The sequence below is a fragment of the Chiloscyllium plagiosum genome, chromosome 34 (genome assembly GCF_004010195.1).
Source record: "Chiloscyllium plagiosum isolate BGI_BamShark_2017 chromosome 34, ASM401019v2, whole genome shotgun sequence".
Lineage (NCBI taxonomy): Eukaryota > Metazoa > Chordata > Chondrichthyes > Orectolobiformes > Hemiscylliidae > Chiloscyllium > Chiloscyllium plagiosum.
Window position 1 is genome coordinate 14,054,362 of NC_057743.1, and position 26,272 is coordinate 14,080,633.

General features: G+C 40.5%; 1 protein-coding gene across 2 annotated transcripts; it reads left to right on the forward strand.

Moving 5' to 3' along the window:
* The first annotated feature begins 277 nt into the window (after positions 1 to 277).
* Positions 278 to 25,901, forward strand: cdc42 (cell division cycle 42). Of its 2 annotated transcripts, none has more exons than XM_043675617.1 (6): positions 278 to 373; positions 14,522 to 14,678; positions 18,267 to 18,339; positions 19,805 to 19,914; positions 20,734 to 20,931; positions 22,866 to 24,796. In XM_043675617.1, the coding sequence occupies exons 2-6, from the start codon at positions 14,574 to 14,576 to the stop codon at positions 22,953 to 22,955; spliced, it is 576 nt and encodes a 191-aa protein (XP_043531552.1). In that variant the 5' UTR covers positions 278 to 373; positions 14,522 to 14,573; the 3' UTR covers positions 22,956 to 24,796. The 2 variants fall into 2 exon arrangements, with proteins under 2 accessions (XP_043531552.1, XP_043531551.1); XM_043675616.1 differs by having other exon boundaries at positions 288 to 373; positions 24,732 to 25,901.
* Positions 25,902 to 26,272: the final 371 nt, after the last annotated feature.

Sequence of the window (26,272 nt, forward strand, 5' to 3'; positions counted from 1 at the left end):
CACTCTCCTGATCCCTGAGCCTCTCCTGATCCCTGAGCCTCTCCTGATCCATTCTCCTGATCCCTGAGCCACTCCTGATCCACTCTCCTGATCCCTGAGCCACTTTCCTGATCTTTGATCCATTCTCCTGATCCCTGAGCCACTCCTGATCCACTCTCCTGATCCCTGAGCCTCTCCTGATCCCTGAGCCACTCCTGATCCACCTACAAGTCAGAGTTTGCGCAGACCGAGTGCGATGACGTAAGCCACCGATGCCTGCGGGGACCGCGTGATGACGTCATCGCGACGTGCCCTTGCTGCAGTTTAAAGCAGATCCGGAGACCCCGTGCATTTGCCAACGCCCGGTGGAGACGGTCGGTTTTCGGGGGAGGGGGTGAGCCCTCTCCCTCCTTCCCGGGCTGTGCCGCTGAGAGCCGGCCCGGCCCGGCCCCGGGCCTCGCTTCCTGCACCATCCTCTGGGGTTGGCGTCCAGAGCGGGGCGGTGGCGCCCTGGGGGGCGGTGGGGGGAGGAGAGCTGGGGCCGGAGGAGATGGGATCGGTGCGGTACCTGAGGCCTTGCCTCACCGGGTGTCGGTGTCGGAGCCGGTCCCGGGGCAGCGCCCTCCCGGCTCGCTCTCTCTCTCTCTGATCCTGCCGCCGCGGCGTTTGGAGCCTTGGGGTGGGGCTGTGTGGCCCCGTCCGGGCGCTTCCTGCCCTCAGGGTCTGGGAGGGTGGAGAGAGAGAGAGAGAGACACCGCCAAGGGGGATGAAGGGCGACGCCGCTAACTGCTGCATTTACTCGGCTCCCACCGAATGCCGCAGTTTGGAGGTGGTTTCCTTCTCGGAATTCCAGCTCCGAGCTGACCTTAAACAGCATCCTCCATCTCCTCTCTTTTTTTTGTGTGTGGGAGGGGGGCTGGGGAAGTGTCTTACTGAAAACTAAAACAAATGATCAGAAGTGGGTTTCCTGCTTTTAGTGTTGCTCAGAAATACAAAGCATTTAAAGAGGAAGTTAAAAGAGTATGATATCTCAATGTTGCTATTTTCCCCTTTTTTTAAGTAAGGCTTATTTTGCAGTTTGGGGAAAATGAAAATGGGGCCAAGCCTGAGGAATAAATTGGCAAACTTTGTCCGTTTGGATGTCACTCAGTGGTCAAATGTTTGCAGATTTCTCATTTTCAGTTGGGGAGTTTTGATCAGGTAGGGTATTGTATAGAAAATGTTCTGTCAGCTGTTTGGGGATTTGACTGCAGTGAGGCTGTACTGCTACTGGAAACAATAGGGCAGTATGAACAGCTCGAGTGTTTTCCATAGAATCAGATATTCTGTACACACTTTACAGCCTGCAGTAGAGCCTTTCTGTGCAATAGTCTGCTGTCCCTGTCATTGAAATATTCAAAAAGGTATTGCTTCATTAGGCTGATACCCAGTGTTGATGGAAAGTTGCAATATGGAGATTGTATGTTTCCTCTGGTGATTTGCTTCTGAATCACAGATCAACAGTTGTGAAATTGATATGATGAGGAAAGTCATAGTCTGCCATTGGTGAGTGTCACCAAATCACTCAGCAGTATTAGTAAAACATGTTGAATTGTTCTTTTCTTTGATTCCTGCATTGAATCAAATCTTCCTGGGATGTGAATTGTTTGTAGAACTGAGCCAGGTTGACGTGTGCAGTTGGTATGGTTTGTGTTTCTTGGGCATGAACTGTTTCAGTAACAGGAAGTCTGCAAAACTGCTTCAGCTAATCTGTTGTAATCGTGACTGAATCTGTCTTTGAAAATGGGTTAGGTTTAGTTTTGTTTTTCTAAGTTGATGTTCGCTAGCATTCTAGCCAGAGTCCAGGATTAGATCTGGCTTCCATTTGAAATGGAAACAGGCTACTGCAAATAGTTGAACAGTAATAAAATGAGATTCCAGTTTTTGAGCATCAGATTGACCTTTATCTGACCAAATCATTGATCTGAACCATGACCACTCACTGTCCACAGTTGCTATGTAACTTGCTGAGTATTTTGGTTTATTCATCTTTTCAGCATTTGTTACTACTTTTATTTCACTTGTATTTGAATTTCCTGAGTGTCTTCCGCTAGGAAAGGGGGAAAATGAATCCTGGCAAGACTAAGCCAGAAAGAATGTAGCATGTAAAAATCTAGAATTCTGTATCAACTGTTTTTAAGCTTGATCAATTCAAGGGCACGATGATCAAATGTCCTCAGTGACCCAAATTTGAGTTGATCAATGTGGAGACCTTTTTAATAATCTGGCAAAACCCATGAGTATAATTGAGAAATTGCCTGTTGATTTAATGTTACATTAGGTGCTCTCCCCCAAGGGAGAATTATGGAATCTTGAATGTGCTGCAGTATTTAGTCCATTATCAGTGTTGTCTCTTGCTTGAGTTGTCTGATAGGACTATTCCACTGTTCTTTCTCTAGTGTTGCAAATTTCTGTTCACTTGTTAAAAAATCTTAACTACTGCATGTAGATACACTTCGGGTAAGGCAACTTCAACCTGTACCTTTTTTGCTCAACAACTTTATTCAAAAGAAAGTCGTGATGTATCAAATTTGTGCCATGGCCAACTTTTTACCCCCTAAAATTAAAGGAAGAATAGATCCCCCCACTTCATAACAGATGCAGATTGCACAATCTGGAAAGGTGGTACTGTGATGCCATGTCCTTGTCTGGTTTTGTGATTATCAAAGCAAAAATGAAATTACTTGCCTTTTTTTTTTGAATTTGGCTTCCTGTGAGGATATATCACTAGTTGTTCAGATCTTTGCTATATCTGAATCTTGGTTCACTGATACATTTGTTGTTTGCAGGATAATAGGATGACTACCTACTTTCAAGTGTTTTGGTTGTAATTTCTAGTGAATGTTGTTTTCTATTGGTTGGACTGTCTCTAATATTAGCGTAGAAATGCAGCATTGATAACAAATTTGGTTATTGGAGTTTATAATGTTATGCTGGGAGCTGATCTCTGCAAACCAGGCAGCCCTGGGGTAAGTGTTTGAAAATTACCAAAGTTGAGATTTTGCATCATAGTTTCTGTATGACTGCATTGCTGGGATTCTTAAAAATCCTAGTAACTACAGATTCTTTCGGGGTTGGTGGAATTTAATAGTTACCACTTGAATCTAGGCTTTACTTTGACAAGTTGTTTCCCCCTGCCTATCTACCTGACCTCTCCGCCCCAGCTCCCACTCCGGCCTATCACCTTCACCTTGACCTCCTTCCGCCTATTGCATTTCCAGTGCCCCTCCCCAAGTCCCTCCTCCCTACCTTTTATCTTGGCCTGCTGGACACACTTTCCTCATTCCTGAAGAAGGGCTCATGCCCGAAATGTCTATTCTCCTGCTCCTTGGATGCTGCATGACCTGCGCTCTTCCAGCAACACATTTTCAGCTCTGATCTCCAGTCCTCACTTTCTCCCCCAAGTCTCTATTTTAAACTTGTATGTATTCATGTAATTTTTCTTGGTTACAGGATGCATCAGATTTGCTGTGCTTATCTTCATGTTGCAACTTTGCTGACCTAGATTCAGATACTAACAGTCTTCGGTGGATATCCTGTGTCTGGTGCACTTTCCCCACCTGTTCTAGCAGTTGGTAGTTTCTTGAGCCATCATGAAACTATCCAGGGATGAGTCTTGTGTATGTTATTAGTAAATGGATTTTGCATCTCCCAAACTGCAAGCTTTGCAAGTGATTAACAATTTTCATTGCACTGTTTTCTTTTAAACTGAGCTTTGGTTTGACTTTCATTAGTTTCAAGAAAATTTGGGCTGAAAGTTGCAGTCTTTAAATTGGCATTAATGAATGTAGTCTGACTTTCTAGTACCTTGTGTACCTCTTGGTAGCTTTTGATAACTGAGTTGGCCTCATCTTAGGTTCATGTTTTAGTTGTGATTTAGGTTTGGCTATCAAATGATTTGTTTCCCCAGAGACAGTCTGTATGGTATCTGGTGTTGGATAATGTCTGCTTTTCGTAAAGCTTTTGCTGCAAGTTCTTTGTAGTCTTCACACCACACCTGGATGGACAAGAAAACATTGTGCTAAATCGATTCTAAATGAGATTGCGTGTTGTAATGGTTCTGACCTCTTGGACGTTACAAATTGTGGGCCAATTTTCTCTGCTTGCCCACTCCAAAATAGGGTTGACAAATACCTTAGGTTTTGAGTCTTCTGACACCCCTTGAAGCATTTCCACTTTCTGCATGTGCAACATCCTTGCCTGTGATAAACTCTATTTTGTTGTTTGTGCGTATTTGGGCACTACCAGTTTTTACTGGCAGTGTTTCAAAGTGTGCATGTGTAGAACCTGCCACATGTGTATTGAGAACAGTTTTTGCAGCAGTCAGGAGATGGAGCCTTTTCATTTAGTCAACTTAGACATTGCAATCGCTGTCATTTTCCATGAGAATCCATGGAACTGAGCAAATTCCCTCTAAAGGAGGGATGTTGAAACTGACATGGAGAGGGAACAGTGCTTTGTTTGCACTCACTTTTGAGTATTTCTTTGTCATTTTTCTCCAACTGATTCTCTTGCCTGTCATCATAGAAAAATGAATAAGGAAAACACTTACTTGATTTACTCCATCCAAATGCTTATGATGGTTAGACTTACTACCCACATCTTGGTAGATTTGAAAAGTGGCAAAATAAAATGGAGTTGGTAGAGCTGGAAAAAATCCACTTTACCCTACTCTCTGGATGGTCAAACCAAGCCCTGTTGTGATAACCTAGTTAAGAAATTCTCATTATTAATGAACTGGCCTGAGAGCTCTAGTTTGACAAAACAGTGAATCCAAACTCCCTTAACTGTTACACAGGTCCCTCCTTCGGGAAAGAAATACTCTTCTGCTCTTGTGTAGCTTTGATTTTACTATTTTGTCTAAGCACTCCAGGTGAAATCATTGGTTTGCAAACAGCACATTATATGCCAGGTAATAGCTAGAGTTGAGTTTCTGTCTTACCATCCTTACAGAGAATAAAACTAGTGTGTTGATGCCCATGACTCTTCATCAGCTAATGATTAGCAAGGAAGTATTGTTAGACATTGGTTTGTTTATAGATTTGTAATGAAGTTTGGATGCTATGCTGAAATTAACTTTTGGTGCAACAAATTGACTTGAGTCAGAATAGCATGGTAGAGGTTTTTAAAGAAATTCTGTATTGGCACATAATGTCACTTCAAGCTTGCTTTTTGCAGTGAATGTTAGGAATTAAGCTCTAAATTTCAGACTCTGCCTTTACAGTATGTCTCTGATCCCCTGATGAAGATTTTGGTGCAGGAAGTCTCCATTTCATCAACAGAATTGACAATTGATTTGTGCACTTATTATTTCAAGTCAGGATGTAATGCATATTCTACTGTGACTCCATGGCCAAGACAACCTCTCAATAGTTGAAGCTGGAATTCTGTACAAGGAATGGTATGCTTGATGGTTTCTTAACTCTAATAAATTAGTTAAACTGGCAAAAAGGTTCTCACAAACCTGTAATTTGGTAATGTATTCATTCTGTTATGCTTTGGTTCCTGACCTTGTATATTGCCAATTTGCTGAGATGCATGTACAAATATTGAAATGCAAAAGCCATAATTGCTTGAGTGCATGGCAGCCATAACATGACTAGGCATGAATGTATGTTAGTGCAACAATGGAAGTTCCAATTCTATTTTCTGCATGGAAAACATCTTAAACCTTAAGATAAGAACATGAAGTCAGGCCATAAATGTCTGGATATAGGTTTGTTTGCTGAGCTGGAAGGTTCCAGCTCAGGGAGCAAACCTACATCCAAAACTCAACCTGAGCTACAAATATTACCTTGCTAACTAGAAAGGTCACTTGGCCACTTGAACTTGCCCCACCATTCAACAGGATCTGACACTGTGTTCACTTTCTTGCCTTCCCATAATCCTTGATTCCTGTACTGATCAGGAATCTAATTTTCTCCCTTTTTTAAAAAATATACAAGGACTGCTTCCACAGTGCTTGATAAGGAGTTCCCCCACACAGTCCCTCTTCACATTGACACCTTTCTATTCCTGAGACTGTGCTCTCCAGTCCTAGAATCTCTCAGAAGGGGGAAACCCCACCCTCCAACATGTCAAGGGGAACCTCGATCAACCAAACGTCATGGGCAGACATTATTTCATTTGGATAATCCGGTTATTCAATTAATCGATTTAAATGCCTTTCCTCTGGGGCTCAGTTTTTAAAGTCTGCTCCCTGTTCAGGAGGCTGCACCAGCACAGTGCGTGAGACCTTGCCCCTGACACCACCTTTGCACATAGCCGCAACTTTTTACTGCAACATTTTGACAGTTCCACCTTTGTCTGTACAGACAAATGTTTGAGAGATTATCTGGGAAAGCAGGGTTTAAGATCTACACGTGTAGAACTCCAGGGAAAGTGTATGGGGCGAGAAGGAGGGTGGCAGACTGCCATTGGAGACTCTGCCTGTTTAATCACTATAAACAAAAGACATGATCACTATTGGAAACGTCTTTGTAATGGTTCCATCAGGACCTCAAGATTTCATTCGGTTAATCGCGGTTCCTCTGTACTCTACCAACCTCAAGAATTCCATCTTTCATTAAGATCATCCCTCATTCTAAATTCTTGTGTTGAATTGTAACCTTTTTAGCCTCCGCTTGTAAGACAATTCTTATATACTAGGAGTCCATTCTAACGAGCCTTCTCTGAACTACCAATAGTATTTTGTTTTAGCATTTGACTTTTTTCTCCCACTTTGTAGGGTTCCAGATAACAGCTTAATTGCTATAAAGCCAAGTGGCTTTAATGTGCTTAAGTGAATTCTGTACAGATTGGCTATTGAGGATGTTGGCTCTGAGTGGGTCTGACAGCAACAGCCAAATTCTTTTTACATGGGCAATGCCACCATGAGTGCCAAAAGCTCAGTGACCCAATCTGTCCAAATATTTTCCTGTGCTCCATTGGTTGCAAGAGACCCACGTTCTGAAGGCTGGTGTTTACACCTCACTGATCATATGTTCAAAATGCTCTTCCAAAAGCTGTGCAGAGCAACAGCTTGTCTGTGACAATTGACTACTTAGTAAATTGTTACAATGTAAGCGTGTCCTCTTCCAAGATCACTGCTAGTTGTAATTAGTGAGCTTAGTTGATGGAAAACATTCACAATGAGGCTTCAGTTTTAGAACTTGAACTTTTTTCTAAATCAGCTGTTAATTAACATGTGAAAAGGCAACTATTTCTGTGAACTGTCTCAGGATTGACTTCCATGTTGATTTTAATGGGTAAATGTTTAGCCTTTCCAGAACCCATGTAGGATGGGTGGTGCCATGTAATCGGACTGTTCACGGGGCAGGAAGGCTTTTGCCTTCTAGGCTGAATAATTTAATGAACTAGAATGTAAATGTCTTCCTACTGAAAGGATGTTGTGAAACTTGAAAGGGTTCAGAAAAGATTTGCAAGGAAGTTGCTAGGGTTGGAGGATTTGAGCTATGGGGTGAGGTTTAATAGGCTAGGGTTTTCCCCAGAGTGTCAGAGGCTGAGGGGTGGCCTTAGGTTTATAAAATCATGAGGGGCATGGATAGGGAAAATAGACAGGTCTTTTTCCCAGGGTAGGGGAGTCTAGAACTAGAGGGCATTAGTTTAGGGTGAGAAGAAAAAGATGTGACCTAAGGGGTAACTTTTTCACACATGGGTGGTATGTGTGTGGAATGAGCTGCCAGAGGAAGTGGTGGAGGCTAGTACAATTATAACACTTGAGGCATCTGGGTGGGTATATGAATAGGAAGGGTTTGGAGGGATATGGGCCAGGTGCTGGCAGGTGGGACTAGATTGGGTTGGGATATCTGGTCGTCATGGATGAGTTGGACTGAAGGGTCTGTTTCCATGCTGTATACGTGCTATATATCTGACTGTTCTGATGTTTTGATATCGCTGTCTAGAGCTTTTACCTCTACCACTTAGGACAAGAGATTCTTTATGCCATGGGAGCACTGCTATCAGTTCCCCACTAAACATGCCACCCTGACTTGAAACAGTTGGATATTGCTGGGTGGTCATATACTTGAAGCCCCTTTCTAACAGTACTGGGGTGTACCTTTTGAATCCTGTCTCTTCCTGCATGCTGCCATTGTCTGCAGCATTCTAATCAGTAGCTTGCTCCCGTACATTTGAAGGTAACTGGATTGGCAAAAAAATCTATTGACATCCATATTCAGTGAAAATTAAGTTTTAGCCCAAATGCTGATTCTAGAAGCACAAATTCACCCTGAAAGTCTGACCAAACTTGCCTCCAAACTAAATGAAGTCCAGGTTTGAACAACCATTGATCAATCTGTTCTGTAATTTGTGTAAAGATTTATGGGTAGGTAAACAGTCTGATCTGTAATGTACTGCTACTTGAACTTGGAAGCATAATGGTCTGCAGTAGTAATGTACTGAGCAATGTTGAATGCACATTGCAAGAGTACTTGGGTGTGAGGTGCTTTAGGATGCTGTGGTTCTGAAGAACACTGTTCCTTGGTATGGTTTGCTGTCCTAACTGCAGTAGTACTTAAGATTTGAGTGAAGATTTAGGCTGAAGTGGTGACTTTGCACTGAAAGTTGCATTAATAGAAATTGTTTTGTTGTTTGACTTAGCATGGTTGTTTGACCAGCAAATTTTGGTTTGTGTATAACATAGCTGAAAAATCAGGAATTTGTAGCTGAGCACCAAATCCACAATAAACATGAAAATCCAAATTTTAATGGAGGTTGGCATCACTATCTAAGGAACTCAGTTGAAATGACTGAAGTAGTTTGCCTATAGATTAATCCAACTCTTGTTTGCACATCCCATGTGTTTTGATCTACCTTGGCTTATTATTTTGGCAATGCTTTTTCACCATACTTGTTTAGAATCCCACAGCTACAATATTCTCTCTTCCAGCTGTACAGCCACTGATTTCTGCATTCTTCCAATTCTGAATTAAGCACCTGCCCTTCTGAATTTAAAAATTTTTATGATAACTCTTCAGCTGTCTAAACCTCAGGCTTTGCATTTCCTTTTTAGATAAGTGTCATGGGTGGTTTAATTCAGGAAAACAGTTTTAGTCATTTTGCCTTCCTACATGTGCTTTATAATAGCCCACTGATTCTTCCCTCCCTCTCTTCTTCCTCCTCCTCCCCCCCGCCCCCCCAAACAAAGGAATGGGTCTAGACAGAATTGCAGTCTCTAGCTTTGACATCTCTAAACAGCTTTTATTTAAAAAAGCTATCTGTATGCTGTCCACAGCTCCAGTTCTCACAACATTCAGCAAGCAGGCAGTAGCCTTGAAGGTGTTTAGCATAGAACCATAGATTCATAAAATCCCTACAATTAAAGCTTAGATAATGGATCAGGCCTCATCTAGGTTGTGACCTGGTCAGGAACTCTTGCATATCTGTGCAGTATATGCCCCAAAGTGAAAATCATACCCCAGACTAAAAACCCATTGACAGAAAAAGGGCCTTCAGCACATCAAGCCTGTACTAATCAAAAACCAGCACTGAAATATTCTAATCCCCATTTTCCAGCATTTGGCCCATAGCCTTGTATGCCTTGGAATCAGTGCACATCTAGATATACTTAAATGTTGAGTTCTTGCCTCTTACCATCCTCCTTTTTTTTGGTCAGGCAGCGAATTCCAGAATGAAAATGTTTCTTCAGTCCCCCTCTAAATATTGTGCCCCATACCTTCAATTGAATTGTGCCCTTTTCAGATTAAAACAAACCATGCAAGGACTTGTTCAGAAGTAAAATATTTTCCACCAATGTTGCATGAAAAATGGATGCTGACTTGCATTCAGGGACTCTTAAATCAACACCTTGTTGCCTTTTACAACATTGCATTTCTTAGGCAAACCTTTATCAACCTGCTTCATTTTCAGGCAATCTAATGATAGTGAGAATCATGTAGCAAACCAGTTGGAGGTTGTGGTGAAGTTGGTATTTCAAATTTCTGTGGAGAACACTGGTAAAATATTGCCCCTCTTTCACCTGGAAGTAATTATTTTGCCAGGAGAAACTTAGTTGGTGACTTGAAGTTTGCTTAAACAGAATTTAATTTTTTGTTTGGCCTGGCCACCTGTGTTGTGATGGAAGTTAAATCTTTGCATTTCTCCAGCAGGGAAAGAGAATGTCAGCATGGCCTGCTGAGTGTGGACTCCAAGTAAAGTCCCACTTTTTTCTTCCCAGCCATCTTTGTCACCCTACCACCTCTTCCTCTCCCCTCTCCCTTCTTCTTCTCCCCCCCCCCCCCCCGAACAACAAATCAAAGGCATAAACCTTATCTTAAACCCAAGCTCTGAATTTCTTCCCACTCATTTTAAACCTTTCTTTCTCTGCTACAATCCATCCAACTTGATCAATTGTCTTTGCTTGTCTCCCATAATGTTACCTAGTGAATAATTTTACTTTGAAGCTGCAGTTTCAGGGTTTGAATTATAGGATGAGGCTGAATAGACTGGACAATATTGCCTGGAGGCTGAGAAATGACCTCTTTGTAGAGGTTTATAAAATGTGTGGGTACGGTAAATAGGCATGGTCAACATGGTCATTTTCCTGGGTTAGGGGAGTCAAGAACTAGAGACCATAGGTTTATGGTGAGGGTGGAAAGATTTGAAAGGGTCTTGAGGGGTGACTTGTTCACACAGGGTGGTGTATGGAATGAGCTGCCACACAAAACTTAACATTAAAATTCCTCTAGATGAGTATATGATTAGGAAGGGTTTAAGAGGGATATGGACCAAATGCTGGCAAATGGGAGTAGATTGGTTCTAGGATATCTGATCAGCATGGATGAGTTGGATTGAAGGGTCTGTTTTTGTGCTGTATATCTGACTCAGACTTCTGAAGTGCCTTGAGACTTGCATTTTATCTAACACCTGACATGACCGATGGACGTCTTGAATGCTTTACAGTTAAAGCATTAAGTGCAGTTTCTGAAGGGAGTGTTGCAAGTCCTACAAACATGTAGGATAGCTACTGGATTGTAGCTGAGCATCAATTGTGGCACCTTTGAAAGTTGCTTAGTTACTAAAGGCACTCAGCAAATACTAAGTTTCTGTATCTTGGTAGGTGAAGACATTGGTTTGCAGCAATTGGCACTGAAGTGTGTTCATTGCCTGCAACAAGACACACTAAATACAATGTTTTGGTGGGGAAACTAACATTCCATGTTAAGGTTAGTTCTCCATAGATAATGGTTTCATAGTAACTTCTCTCCAAACATGGTGTATTTGTATGGTGAAAGTTTACTTGGCTAGTTTGGGAACCTCCTGTCAATTGAGACTTTCCCTTTGGTTCAAGTCTCTGGATATGTCGCTAGTGCACTATTTAAACCATTGAGCATAGTCTGCATGTTGAAGGTCCTGTTGGATTTTGACCTTTCAATTCATGAAAATGTCCAAGTGAAGATTCTGACCTCATGGTGCATCTGTACACCTGATTATGGTGTTCAGAAACTACGCATGAATCTGAATTTTAACACTCTAATTTAGAGCTTTCACCAAGGAAGATTTTCTACAATCCTGATACTTGAGACTGCATTGGCTGAAGATGTGTTATAGCTTCGAGACATTACTTGTTTTATTCTGTTAAGGAATCTTGATTTCTTTTAATACGCATGGAAGATGGTGTATTAGTGTCCTGACATTTCCTGAAATATTCTTGGTATTGTGTGGAAACACTTGGGCTAGGCAGGATCTTGGTGAAGCAAAACTATTAGCATTTTAGTCCTTGTCGAACTTCAGCCCTTTCTCTGGTTATGGAGTGTTCTTACCACAAACACTTGGTGCACATCTTGTTTCTGGGTTATTTGTAAGATGCTACCACGCAAGCAGTTGACAGTTCTTTGCTCCTATTGTGGTGTATGTTGCAAGATTAGTTTTCCTCCATCTTGAAATTGCTAGCTGCTGTCATGAGGCCCTGATTTACAAATACCTGACATAAAATTACATTTTTATATATAGGGCATATTCTTACATTTCCTTACACTTGCAGCTGTTTGTCCTGTGTTCCGACTTGCACACAGCTCCAGAACAGAACCAGATTGCAACCTAGAGATGGCATTACCACTAAACCTTTTTAGTAACTGGCATCAGGACCATACTGTTGGTTGAGATCCATATTGTTTTAACAAACAGTAAATATAATGCAGGGGTATACATTTATGCAAGTGATTTATGATTTAAATGCATCTTTGCCTGAAACTTAGTGGCACAGCTTTCTCATACCCTTAACTACAACAGATGTTCAAGTTGCCAGTCTCAATGTACAACATGGAAACAAGACCCTTTGGTCCAACCTATCCATGTCGACCAGATATTTTAACCTATGTAGTCCCATTTGCCAGTACTTGGCCCACATCCCTCAACCCTTCCTATTCATAATCAAATGTCAGATCATACCACCTCCGCCACTTCCTCTGGCAACTCATTCCATACAAATACCACTTCCTGTATGAAAGTTTCCCAATGTGGTCCCTTTTTTAACTTCCCCTCCCAGCCTAAACTTATGCCCTCTCGTTCCAGAGTTGTCGTTTGCCACCACCCCCAGGAAAAATTCCTTGTCTATTTACCCATCCATGCCCCTAATTTTAGGAACCTAAGATCCCCCTTTAGTCTCTGCTCCAGGGGAAACAGCCCCAGCCTATTCAGCCTTTCCCTGTAGCCCAAATCCTACAACCCTGGCAACATCCTTGAATCTCTTTTGAACCCTTTCAAGTTTCTCATCTCAATCATACAGTAAACGTGCAGTACTTGATGTATATTTTTGCTTATCTAAGGTACAGTAAGCTGTTAACCAGTATTTTCAAACCTTGTGCTGTGTTGGCAGTAAATGTGGGTTGTTTTACATTGGTGTTAAATCTTTGATTTGGATCACCACCAATTCTTAATACAAACTCCCTGCAAGAGCCTGTCTCCTTTTCCAGATGGAGTTTGAAATTCATTTTGCCAGTTATTCATTGGACAACAAATGGCCTTAAAGCCTATTTTTTTTCGCTAGTTTAGTACACCCTGGCAAATTTGAGTTTCCAACTAGCTTGGATTCAATCCATGAAGCCAGTACTAGTCATACAAATTTCTGTATGACCAGTGCAGCTTGAGGGTTATTCCAAGTAGTTTGTCTGAAATGTGGGGGGCTGGAGTCTTTGACATGAGTTGAGATGATGGGCATGCTCAGTGGATCTAAAAATAACAATCTTCCTCCCCCCCCCCCCCTTGTCTAATGCTACTCAATGAGCCACTAACACTTTATGCAACAGATCTGAATGGTTGTGTACACAAATTCATTCCCTTCAAATTAAAGCTTTATGGATTTTTGGCTGAACATTTTCCCAAGCTGAATTTGTGTAAATTTTTTAGTTTAAGCACATTCCAGTTTGACTGGATACTTAAATGACCTCTAGCTGTTAAATGTCTGCAGTAAAGGGCTCTGAGATGCAGAGTCCCTATTCCTGGGCTGAGGCTTGTTTGGAAGGTCCACCTTCTACAGAGATGTGTAATATCTCCGAACAGGTTTTTTAGGAAAAAGGTGAACAAAAATGGGATTCCTGATTGTGGTATACTGTAGCAGGACACTTCCAGTAAACATTGATTGTCCCTTCCTGTGTTGAACAAAGTTACATCAAGTATTTTCAACTCTTAGAAACCCCTTTCAGATTCCCAATAATATATGCAATAAATTGCAGCATGGTGGCTGTGGCTAGCACTGCTGCCTCACAGCACCAGGCTGCCAGGTTCGATTCCAACATCTGGCGACTGTCTGGAGTTTGTGTTCTCCCACTATCTGCGTAGGTTTCCTCTGGGTGTTCTGGTTTCCTCCCACAATCTAAAGATGGGCAAGTCAGGTGAATTGGCCATACTGTTGCCCAGTGATAGGTGCATTAGCCAGAGGGGAAATGGGTCTGGGTGGGTTACTCTTCAGAGGGTTGGTGTGGACTTGGCTAGGCCGAAGGGTCTGTTTCCACACTGTAGGGAATCTAATCTCTAATTATTATTTTTTAAAATTGCTAGCTACCTGGGTGGAGTTTGTCTTCTCCACAAATACTTGCACTACTGTTCTCATTGCTTTTGCAGGTGGGAACTTCCTATTTCTACCTTGACCTCTATCATGCTTTTAGCTGCCTCATCCTCACTTCAGGCTTGTCAGTGTTGCTGATCTGAGGGTATTTTTGTTTTTTTAAAAACTTTAACATTGTAATACAGCAAACTTTTAACTGGTACCTGTGGGATCAGGAGTATGCTGTTTAATCAAATTCAAATGTATAAGTGCAGTAAACTCCAAGCAAAGCTTTGAGCCATCAGCATCTTTAATGACTTTCACAACATAACCAACAATTCTGGGGTATACACAGTCTATACTCTTGCAACATAAGTACTCCAGACATCACCTCGTGGTACTTAAGGTGTATTATTTTAAACTAATCAAGGGTGCCAGTTGATCAGGTGCTGGTTATAAAGTTTGCTGTACAAGGGTCGAAAAGGTTATGTGCTATAACAATTCTGATTTCTCTTTCAGATCTGTAATACATTGGATCCAGTGTGAAAGTGGAGAATAGTGACCAACAACTATGCAGACTATTAAATGTGTTGTAGTTGGTGATGGTGCTGTTGGTAAAACATGTCTCTTGATTTCCTATACTACAAACAAATTTCCATCAGAATATGTTCCTACAGTAAGTAAAAAGGCTGCAGATATCTAAAGGTGTTTAATCTTCAGTGAACAAAATAAAGTTTGGTTCTAGTATGTAATTTGTTACAATTGGTATGATGAACCCCAACAAGCTTTTGAAGTTGACTCGGCAGTAGCTATGTTCCCCTCCATCTAGTGGTTGCCAGACATCACTTCTACTGCTTTGTTTTTCTGCGTGTTTGAAGGCAGTGACCTTTGGCTACATAAGCTAGTACTGTGTAATTGCCATAGTCTACAGTGTAGACGTTAGGAACACTGCCCACATTCTTGAAGGGGCATGTTCTTTAATCTGTCCACTTATGCCTGCTCCATTCACTTAAAACTTGGTCCCTCTTGGAAATGAAGTGCTGACATTGTGTTGATACAGTTGGTCCTTGGGGCATTTTTGGCTGGGATTTTTGAAATTCAGGCAGATTGGGAGTATGTTGAATACATGCTCATTTTACTTCTATTTGGAATAGGTTCACCGTAGTAGGATCTGTGGTGCCTAGTCCTTTGCATTAAGAGCTGAATTTGAAAGGAAATGTTTAAATCCAATCACTGACTTTAACCATAGGCTAGTTAACCTGACCATTATGTTGATCCTACGTTTGAATATCCTACAGTATTGCATTGCTCCAATTTGATACCATATTATGTAGCTTCCATATCCTCCAGTCTAACTTGTATTTTTTTATTCCCTCCATTTTATGTTCTCATGTGGCTGTTACGTACATTGGGGCATTCAGCAGCATGCTCTAGTGACTTAACTATTGTTAGCTATACCCGATCTCCTTTTGAGCAGCTATATGCTGTTTTGTATTCTTGTGCTGAATAATGTGGTGCTATCATTTTGTCTTGGCCAAGTCTGAGTTCAAGCCGATTCCCATTTAGCAGGCCTTAATTTGATTTCTTGACCTGAATGGTTATTAGGTTAACTCCAAGTCTTAAACTTAAAACTAACATTTCATATTTTTTGTTTTACAATGATTTGCACAATTCTTGTGGAACCAGTTGAAGTCCAGTTCCTATGCTGATCCACTAGCTTTTGGTTGAGACTAATATAATTCATAACAAACAATGTCTGAAGAATAGAGCTGAAAACATTTAATGATCCTATGAAAGCTTAATGTCATTGTTTGTAAATTAAGCTATTTCATTTGAAGTCTACCATCACCAGTACAGAATTATTCACTATTCTGAAATCACTTGCTTTTGTCAAATATTAAAGCAGACTTTCCTGACTTACGGATCAAAACTTGAACTTGAGCTGACTTTTTATGAAACATCTGCAGTATGTTTTTGAAATTCCAGTGATACTGTCTGTCACATTTCCTCTGCCAGCCCACAAACCTGTCTCTAATTCAGGCATTTTTAAACATCCTCCATTTTAATTGCTTCCCTGTCTGTTTTCAGTTTGTCAATGCTCAAATCCTAAGAACAATATCTAACCTTTCCTAAAACAATCCTTTGACTTCAGCCACATTTTTGGCTGAGAATCTCACTATTTTGAGTGAAGAAACTTCTCCATGTACATTCATCCTTAAACTGACTCCTGGTGCTGGACTCTCCAGCCATTCACAGCATTCTACCTGTACTTAGCTTGTCTGATCCTGTTTAAAACACTTTTCTCTAATACACCCCTCATTCTGTGAACTGCTCTGCAGTGAATATAGTCCTGAGTGATCTGTTCTCTAAGTCAGTCCTGCCATCCTAGAATCTATTTGGTAAATATGCATTGCACTTCCTCTGTAGTCAAACATCCATTCTCCAATAAGATCAAGACTGCACTGTACTCTGGATGTGGTTTTACCAAGGCCCTGCACAACTGCAGCAAAGCACTCTGCTATGCTCTGGTCCTGTCTCTGTGAAGGCCAATATACTACTAACCACCTCTATCTGCTGCACCTCCAACTTTGGCTGGTAAACAAGGATACCTTTGCATCTGTTTCTTAATATATCATGCAGATGATCTGCCTTCCAGTTTGTCACTGTGGTCTAAGCTGGGTCAGGGAGAGGGTTGGTCAACAGCAAACCTTGAAGCTATTACATTTACTAACCTCACGCAAATCATTTAATATGTATTGAATAGCTGGGGTCCAAGTACTAATTCCTGAAGTGCCCTAATAAGCACTGCCTGCTACTTGGGAAAAAGACCAATTATTTCGAACTTCCTTTATTAACTCATGCTTGACCTATCAACATTTTTCCTCATTTGTAAATCCATGCTGATCATCAATCCTGTCTTTTTCATAGAATCCCTACAGTGTGGAACAAGACGACTTAGCCCAACAGATCCACACTGACCCTCAGTAACCTGCCCAGACCAGTTTCCCTAACCTATTACTTCACATTTTACCCCTGACTAATGCACCAACCTACACATCCTGAACAGTGTAGCCATGCTAAATTGGCCAATTCCCCTAACCTGCACACCTTTGGACTGTGGGTGGAAACAGAGCACCGAGGAAACCCATGTAGACATGTGGAATGTGCAAACTCCACACAGATGTCTGAGGCTAGAATCAAACCAGGACCATGGTGCTGAGGCAGCAGTGCTAACCACTGAGCCATTGTGCCCAGAGTATTCTACTTCCGTCTTTTGTGATGGACTCTAGCATTTAGCCCATTCTGTGACAAGCTAACCATCTATTATCTTTATCCCACCTTTTCAAAAATAGTGGGATCACCATACTAACTTCCCATCCAGAAGTGGTCCAGGGTTTATAGAATCTTAATGCTCACCAATGCATTCACTATTGTTAGATCCATTTCTTTTAAGCATTTATCAGCCTTCAAAGCTGTCAATTTCTCTGATACCATTCCCTACAGATAAGGATTTTCAATTTCTTTCTAACCCAGATCTGATATTCAGTTTTTTGGAATGTTGTGGTCTTGTGAATACTGCTAAAGTGTGTTTTATTGATCTACCATGTTTCCACCATGTCTCCTGTTTCTGACTGTAAAGGAACTACACTTGTCGTCTTTTTTCCACAACTCTTAAAAGCTTTGAATATTCCCTAAGCTTATTCTTGTACACTATTTCCCTTTTAATCAGTCCTTTTGAAATCTGCACTGCTCAGTTCTTGGCTGTATTGCTTTGTATAACCGATTTGTCTGCCCACTTATTAGATGTAATATTATCCTGAATTTCCAACTTTGCAGCAGTCAGTGCACATGGAAAAACTAATCACGTGTCCTTTCTAAATGTTTGCCATTGCTTACCCACTGTCATCCCTTATGTTCCCCAATTTATCAGTCAGCTTGTGCCATTGAATCTAAATGAATGGAAACTACAGAATCCATGCCATCACTCAAATTAAATTCGCAAGGGGTCTTGCCTAGCTAGATTACCAATTATTCCTTTCTAAATACTTAGTCTAGGATTGCATGTTCTCCGGTTCCAAAATCTCAATTCAGAGAACCATCTTGTACACTAAGTATTTCTTCTGTATGGCACTGTTACTAAACAGATTTTCTGCTCAGTTGCCAATCAGTAGCGACTTAAATGTTTGAGCTTTTTCCTCATCGTGCCTACAAGTCGAGGGTTTGCAGTTGCATGTTCCAATTAATTTTGTTTATTCTTTTAAAGGTATTTGATAACTATGCTGTAACAGTTATGATTGGAGGTGAACCATATACCTTAGGACTGTTTGACACTGCAGGTAAGAAGGTTCACCTAATGAATTTGGGGGGGGGGGTAGTAGTCAGCTTTGATTGTCCATTGCTGCTTAAGTTTTAGATGTCGTCAGAAAATTATAGCAGGTAGGTGTTTGGGATAATGTGTTGTTTGAGGTGCTAAGACTTTGAATTTTGCAAAGAAACTTTTTTGTTGTTTTTGCCCTGATATGTGGAAACATTTGCTAATCTCCTAAAATTGAGACAGGTGAGGTTTAGCACAAGCTTGTATTTTTCATAAGTCATTTTGGTAAGAATGACAAGTCCCTACTAAAGTATTCTTCTGATTCTGTGCTAGGTTTATGCAGATAGCCCTTTAATGGTCTCTCTATTCTTGTGATAGGATATAGTTGTGCTTTGTTTTGTGTAAGGTTTTTGGACCAACACCAATAGGCTATATTATTGGCATTTGGGTTAGTTTTTGTTTCCCCCTTTTGGAAGTGCTAATAAAACTTGCAGATTTTCTGCATTTTGTAACCTAACTTTTCTGAGCATTTGGATTGAATGCTATAGTTAATGTGCAAAATAATAATCCAGATTGAAACAGAATTAAAGGCCCAAATTGGATTGGGCAACCTTTGGCGGATCACTCTGCCAAGCTGCCTGATCACGCCATGTTCTGTGATAAACTGCCACCTCACTCCCCCTCATTTTTTTCATTGTGAACAGGTTGAGTTTTTCAACTCCACTTTGAAGACAGCTGCTGTTCAAATAGACAATGTCAAGGGAGAAATTAATGGTATTACAATCAGAATCCCCACAGTGCAGAACCAAGCCGTTTGACCAAGTGAGTCTGCGTGACCCACTCTGAAGAGTATCCTACTTTGGCCCAGCCCCAGGTGAGGGTCTGGGACTGAGTGGGATGCTTTTTAGAGGGATGGTGCAGACTCACTTGGCCAAATGGCCCGTTCCTGCACTGGGGATTCTAATACCAGTTTTCTTTAGTAACTGTTCAGTATCCCTGCATTTCCTATGTTTAATCTGTCTAGCCTGCACATCCCTAAACATCATGGGTAATTTAGCATGATCAGCTCACATTTTTTGGACTGTGGGAGGAAACTGAAGCACCAAAGGGATAAGTACAAAGAGCACAGTCCCCAACATTGGAACCCAGGTCTCTGGTATGAGGCATCAATGCTAGTCAATATGTTAACCTTGGGTGCTGTACTTCACAGAAGTATCTCTAGTCTCTAAGAGTGGGTGAATAGATTGTGTGCATCAGTTTTCTACCTTGTATTCATCTTCAACTCCAACTCCAAATTAATTGTTCAAAATGTGGCGATGCCAACTTCCTACCAGCTAGAAAGAAATCTTCCCTAGTGTAATTAATGGATATCTTGTGCAGATATTAGATGTAATCTTTAGGTTTAAATTTCTAGCTTTTCTACCCAGTTTTTGCAAGCAATTTGATACTTGCTGTCAGTTTTCTTAATGTCTTCTATTTGTCCACAGGTCAGGAAGACTATGACCGATTACGACCACTGAGTTATCCACAGACTGACGTATTCCTCGTGTGCTTTTCTGTTGTGTCACCATCTTCTTTTGAAAATGTTAAAGAAAAGGTTGGTATTTTGTTTTTCCTTGGCCCAGTTCCTTTGCTTGCTGCAGATTTAATGTTTTGAAAACCATTAAACCTTTGCTCAGTTGCCTGCTCCATTTACCTGGAGTAGTCAGACCTTTGTTTCTGGTCTCTCGCTCAAGTGAGATGAGTGGACTAGAATATTCTACTTGCTTTGCACTTCCCTCAAGTGGTGGTAGCCTTGTTAATACTTCCAAGGGATGGGAAGTGGTGGCTGATCATCCAAAACGAATAACGTGATTGCTACCTTTTGCTGTAGTGCCTCTTGGAACTTGCATTGGAGTGCTCACTTGTTCTCATCAGGGCAATTTGCAGTCATGGTGTGGAACTGTTCTGTCTGAGGCTACATTAAATGAGGTCTTATTCCTGCCTTGCCTAAAGAACATTAATGAACTAATTTGGGTCTTCCTGAACTAACCATTTCACAGCTGCTTTTTAGAAGACTGCTTTCAATTTCCTCCAAGTGATGTAACTTTACACTGGGATTATTTGGTCCACTCTAGCAACAAGCTGGAATGGAGGTATTCTAACTTTAACTTGGCTTAGTCCATATCCTCCTCCGAAGGCTCAGTTGTCAACTGGTTCAATGACAAATTCTCCAATGCAGAACTAAAAGCAAACAGCAAACTTACTTTTAATAAGACTTCATTACAATCTACCAATAGGCTTATATGCAGGGCATTGTTGTGTTAACAACAGATTGATCCATAAAGCAATGATGCTCTGTTTTGGTTACTGTTTCTAGTTGCTGGAGGTATCATTTGAAAGTGTTCTGATTTCTTTTTGCTGATTCTCTGTATAGTGGGTACCTGAGATAACTCACCACTGTCCAAAGACTCCATTCCTGCTGGTTGGGACTCAGATTGATCTAAGGGATGACTCCTCAACCATTGAAAAGCTTGCCAAGAACAAACAGAAGCCCATTATCCTGGATAATGCTGAAAAACTGGCCAAGGATCTGAAAGCAGTCAAATATGTGGAGTGCTCTGCTCTGACACAAGTGAGTGCTTAAACTATCCTTTGCACAGCAATAAAACATTGTTTATTTAACTATTTGCATACCTAAATTTTTGGGGATGCAGAGTAATACTTCAGAGGGTATAAATGTTTGTAGTTCTACCCCTTTCCCCTCCTTTCTGCTGCGCAAGGTGGATAGTCTCTTGTTGCAGGTACTAGACTTGCAGGTTTCTTGGAGTCAGCCACAGCATTCTCCCTCTGTTTTTGTGCTGGTAGTGAGCTAACTTCAACTTTACACTTCTGCAATGTTTAACTGCTCTCCTATGCAATTCATCTCCCATCAGTTGAGCTACCAGTTAGCATAGTTGAAACATGATTTTCCACATGTAAAAACTTGACTGCAAAGCAAATACTTCAGATTTTGAACAGTGGGGCAGAAAGCTAGCTGACTTTACTGACATAGTTTTCAGATATAAATCTTTGGAATTGGCAGCTGTTTTTTTGAAAATTTAAGTAACTTCCAAACTGTTTAATTATCCTATCCATTTTGTAAAATCATTATTAAAATTGCAGATTGAGGGGGTGGGGGGTTCATGGAAGTAGTTTTAAGCTTCCTCACATAATTTTATTTTAAGTTTGTGGGGGAGGGGGGAAGGGAACCAAGGTGGACTTGTGTGCATATGCCCCTGCCTTGCCATTTTGAGTTGCGGGGGAGGGGGGGATGTTGAGAACCTTTGACTGAATTAATGTGACAATTTTTAACTTGTATGGATATCTTGTCTGGATCTATTTTATCTTGCTAGCTTTCAGCCTCACTTTCCCTGCATAAATTGGAGCATGACTCCCATACTCAGTGGCCTTAGTCTTGCACATTTGGCAGATTTTGGACCAAACCAGAGGTTGGGTTCCCAATATTTAAAATGTGGAGGCAGCCTGTTCTGCTTTTAAATGGCTGAGTATTTGTCCTCTGCATCCATGTGAAATGAGCAGTGTAGCATAAAATTGAACACTTAAATCTGACTTTGATTTTATGACTGCTAATACTGATTTTTTTTTCCCTCAATTGTTTAATTGTATTTTGTAGTTCTCTGCTTAAAACTTTGACCTGAGCTCTCATCACTGCATTTTTCTTTATTCTGATTTAAGAACTTTCTGAACTTGATTTGCAAAAATGTCTTTTCCAAGCTGCTCTTTTTCAAAATTGGAACAAACCTACTTTGGTTAGACTGAGGTCAACTTGGAACTGGAGCTGTGGAATGTCAGTTTGGAGTAATGATTAAATGTGAAATATTGACTGAATTTTTTAAAACCAACTTAAATTTTGCTGCTATGATTCAAACTGCTTTTCACATGGTGAAAAACTGGATGTATGCATCCAGACTTTTAGCTCTCGAATCACTGATCAACCTTTTTTGTTTTGAGGCTTTGTTGAATTTAGTGAATCCAAATAAACTGCTAACCTGGCCCTATTTTTTTTTTTTTTGTTTGCTGCAAGCACTCATTTCTGCCACTTGAAGTCATTTCTATTTTGCAGGGCTATAATTGCTGGAATATCATGGCCAACAAATTGTATCTGGGAATAACCAGTAGCTTGGCATCACCTTTCTATACACTGTTCTATCTTTGAGCAAAGCTGTTGCTACCCTCCACTTTTTATTGTGAATAAATGTTATTTCTTTAACACAAACTTGGAATCAAGTGAGTTAGTCAGCATCCAAGTTGTAAGTTGGTTTCCAGTGAGATTTGTCACAAAGCTTAAGTTTTTTGCTTGAAACAAAGTACCCAGACTTCAACCTGAATACTGATTTTTATTTTTGTTTTTAGTTATGCATGCTGGGTTCTCTTAAATCCCCTGGTTAAATGGGTACTATTAAAACTGTCTTGCTTCTAACCTGAGTCTCTCCTCTAACTTCATGCTGTTTTTCCATTCCCATCCCTCTTTCTCTCTCTTCCTCCCTTCCAAACCTTGTCTTGTAGAGAGGTCTGAAGAATGTATTTGACGAGGCTATCCTAGCTGCCCTCGAGCCACCGGAAACTCAAAGGAAGCGGAAATGCTGTATATTCTAAGCATCCCTCCATCTTTTCTCTGTATCCAATCCTATAGAAATGCTCTTCAAATGCATCCTTTTTAAACTGTTCCATTCTCTCCTTCATATGGACATGTAAAAGTTGCTGGGTGCCGTTTTGGACCTCTCCAAACGTTTCTACTCCTGTAATTGTGGTGTACTCTTCTAGGCATTGTACAGTTGCACCTTTTCTCCCTGCCCAGGTGTCTTCCTGTTAATTTGATTGAAATAAAGTTGGTTCAAATTAGTTTCCTGGCTCTCCATGTTGGAGACATGTATAAATGGAGCTGATGGCATTCTATATGGATATTTGATGTCTGCTTGTTTTCTTTCCCTCACCTGTGTGGGAAAACAAGGGTGTCCTTCATCTCTGTAGCTGTTAACAAATTGGCTAAATTTATTTCACCCGAGGGTAGTGCCAGTGTGGCATTTTTGCATTACTGCCTCTGCCATTACTGTGACTTCAATACCTGAGGCTTTAACAGCATATCTTTTATTTTTAGTCTCCTAGCAATAGTTGTTGCAGAAATTTTCTAAATTCTGTCCTACTTCCTGTCTCCTTTTTTATTTAGAACATTGCAAGAAAAATCTCCAGTTTTGTTTTAAAGTACCTCCTTTCTTGACTTAAATTTCTAATGTATTGCAAAGCAAAATTAGATTAGTGCTGAAGATTGGGCAACAGCTTCAGTTTGTGCAGCTGGTAAAGCACAAGGAGATTCTCGCATGGAGACAGTTCTTTAAGCAATATTGCAAAAACTGCAGTTATGCTAAATACTGTTTAGCTACAGCCAAGTTTTGCAAAATGAGCATCATTGAAGCTGCTATCTAAATAAAACTTTGACAAAGTGCTTAGTGCCTAGAGCCAGCCTGTTGTACAAATGTTAGTTGGGTGCTTGAGTAGCTATTGTCTTTTGTCCCCAAGATTTAAATATTGAATGTCCTTAACCACTGAGTCCCAACAACTTTGCCAGTGGCAGGCTTTAAGTTTCCTTCATAGAAGTTGTCTTTGCAAAGCAGAATTTAGCTATAGGGACTTTTTTGTCCATTTGAGTTAAGGTGGTTAGTGGTAGCTGTTGTGTAGAATAGTGTACAGTAAATATCAGCATGTTATGGTGCCAACATCCCAGATACAAGCTTTAAATTTGATGTATTTGCTAAATCATAAACATAATGAAAATGTGCATTTCAAGTGATTCATTCTGGTGCTGCTGTTGTGTAGGGGTTGGGGGGTGGGTAGTATTCTGTTGGAGTTGCAATCATTGGGTATAGTGATGGACTGTCCTGTTGGAACAAGCTTAAATTAAATGGTTTCCTTGCCTGGAGTAGATAGAGTCCAAGAAGTTTGTCTTTCATTTAGACCAAGTCTGAAGTGATAAACTATTAGTTATGACTAATTGTGGATAAAAGTAAAGCTTCCATGGTATGTTTTTCAATTATATTTAAAATTTGATATGACCTTGAGTGTAGCAAATTCCAGAGTGAGGATAACCTGGTGCTGTTTGGTCATGAGTTTAAGGTCAATTTGTGAAGAAACTATTCCACCACAAAGATGGTGACCTTGGTAAAGGTATACTTTTTAAAATCCTTTTGCAGTTGCAACCTTGGGTATTTCAACTTGATCAGTAGTAGCTCTTTAGAATGTCTTCTGTAACTGTGCATCTTTAATATTAATCGTGTCATCAAGATTTGTTTCCCAAATGTAGTTTCTTTTGGTTTGGTTCTTTTTATTTTTGAATCTGTAACAAATGAGACCCCACCTTTCTCTCCCACTTTCCAGAAAGGACTAAAGAATGTATTTGACGAAGCGATATTGGCAGCCCTGGAGCCACCAGAACCCAAGAAGAAAAGACGCCCTTGTTCACTGTTATGAGCAGTGCCTGCAGGCTGACCTATTGAAGCATTGTTTAAAAAAAAATCATCTTGCAATAACACCCTGCACACAACCACCCGTGCGATGATGGGAGGAATAGAATAGCCAATGGTGAATTTCCCCCTTTCTAATGTAACATTTTATGTAGTCAAAATGAATTTTTGTTCCTGATTTATTTTCCACTGGATACTTATCCATAACTAGGTTTTAATCTGCTGTTCTAAAATTCCTTACCACAAACATGAGACTTTGCACAGTAATTGCTTCTGTTTAACGATCAACTAATGGCTTTTTGTAAGATGTTGCCACACTCCCAAGTGCCACATCCAACAACCTAGCAGCATTGTTCCACGATGTGTTGACACCAAGCTGAGTTAGTCCTTTATCACAAAGCTAGATATTTAAAGTATCACTGGCCACCATATGCCTTGGTGAGCTGATTTTTAGTAGCAATATTTTGTCTAATGTCAGTTCACTTCAAATTGTTCCTGCCAATGATTTATATGGAATTTGTAACTGTCCCCAGAGGCAACCTAAGGTTTGGATGGGACAAAATCTCACTTATGTAAAGTCTGTGAAACTGTGCTAGATTTGCTTTAACTTAGTACAGTCCAAGTGACAGCACAGGATCCGTTTTAGAACCAGCTAGGTACTGGATCTGAAGTCTGACTACTATTTGCTACATGCTTGAGCTATTAAAAGGCTATTGATGGACTGTTGTACTTGGGAGTGGTGTGGGAGATACTTGTGCATAAGTGCAGACTGGGTTCCTGTGGGAATAATAAATGCTAAGGATCCTTGTAGAATTCAGTGTTAAAATTTTACCAAATTGAATTTCCATTTGAAGTGTCATGTTTCATTGTCCTGTAACTTTTTTGGTTAAAACAAAAGCTTTATTTCATGTTGAGTTCTTTGTATATGCATTTTCAAAATATTAAACTTGTACCTTTAATGGCCTTTATTGCTGAGTTGTTGTATTGAGATTGATTTGCCAATTGGTTAACTTGTCCACTTGTTAAAACTATATACTGTACATAGACTTGAGTAAATTAAAATGACATTGGCTTTTGTCCTGCATCTGTTGTACACATTGGTTGTGTTCAATTGAGATTCCCAGCTAATACTTGATCTTCTAACAGGGGCTTGGGTTTATCAAATCACTATGGCCACTTAATAACCAAAGCCTGCTGAGGTAATTCTAAGCTTCATGGTCCTCCAATTTGTGCATTTTCCTTAAGCTACAATGTTGATCCAAAGCAAATAATCCTACATAATAGAAGAAAAAGCAAGTTCAAACTGAGGTAGAACTTTCTTTGGTGTTAAGTTGACTAATACTGTGTAAAAGTGGTTCAGACTTGCATAACTTTTTTTTATAAACCTTACAGTGGAACAATAAGGCTTTGGGCAAACTTCAAGACAGTCATAACTATAAGCATTTCTGAGTAAGA

Coding starts and splice junctions, on each gene's coding strand:
- cdc42 (XM_043675616.1), top strand. CDS start 14,574: ATGCAGACTATTAAATGTGTTGTAGTTGGTGATGGTGCTGTTGGTAAA. Junction 19,915..20,733: donor TTGAAAATGTTAAAGAAAAG/GTTGGTATTTTG, acceptor TTCTCTGTATAG/TGGGTACCTGAGATAACTCA. Junction 20,932..24,731: donor AGTGCTCTGCTCTGACACAA/GTGAGTGCTTAA, acceptor CCCACTTTCCAG/AAAGGACTAAAGAATGTATT.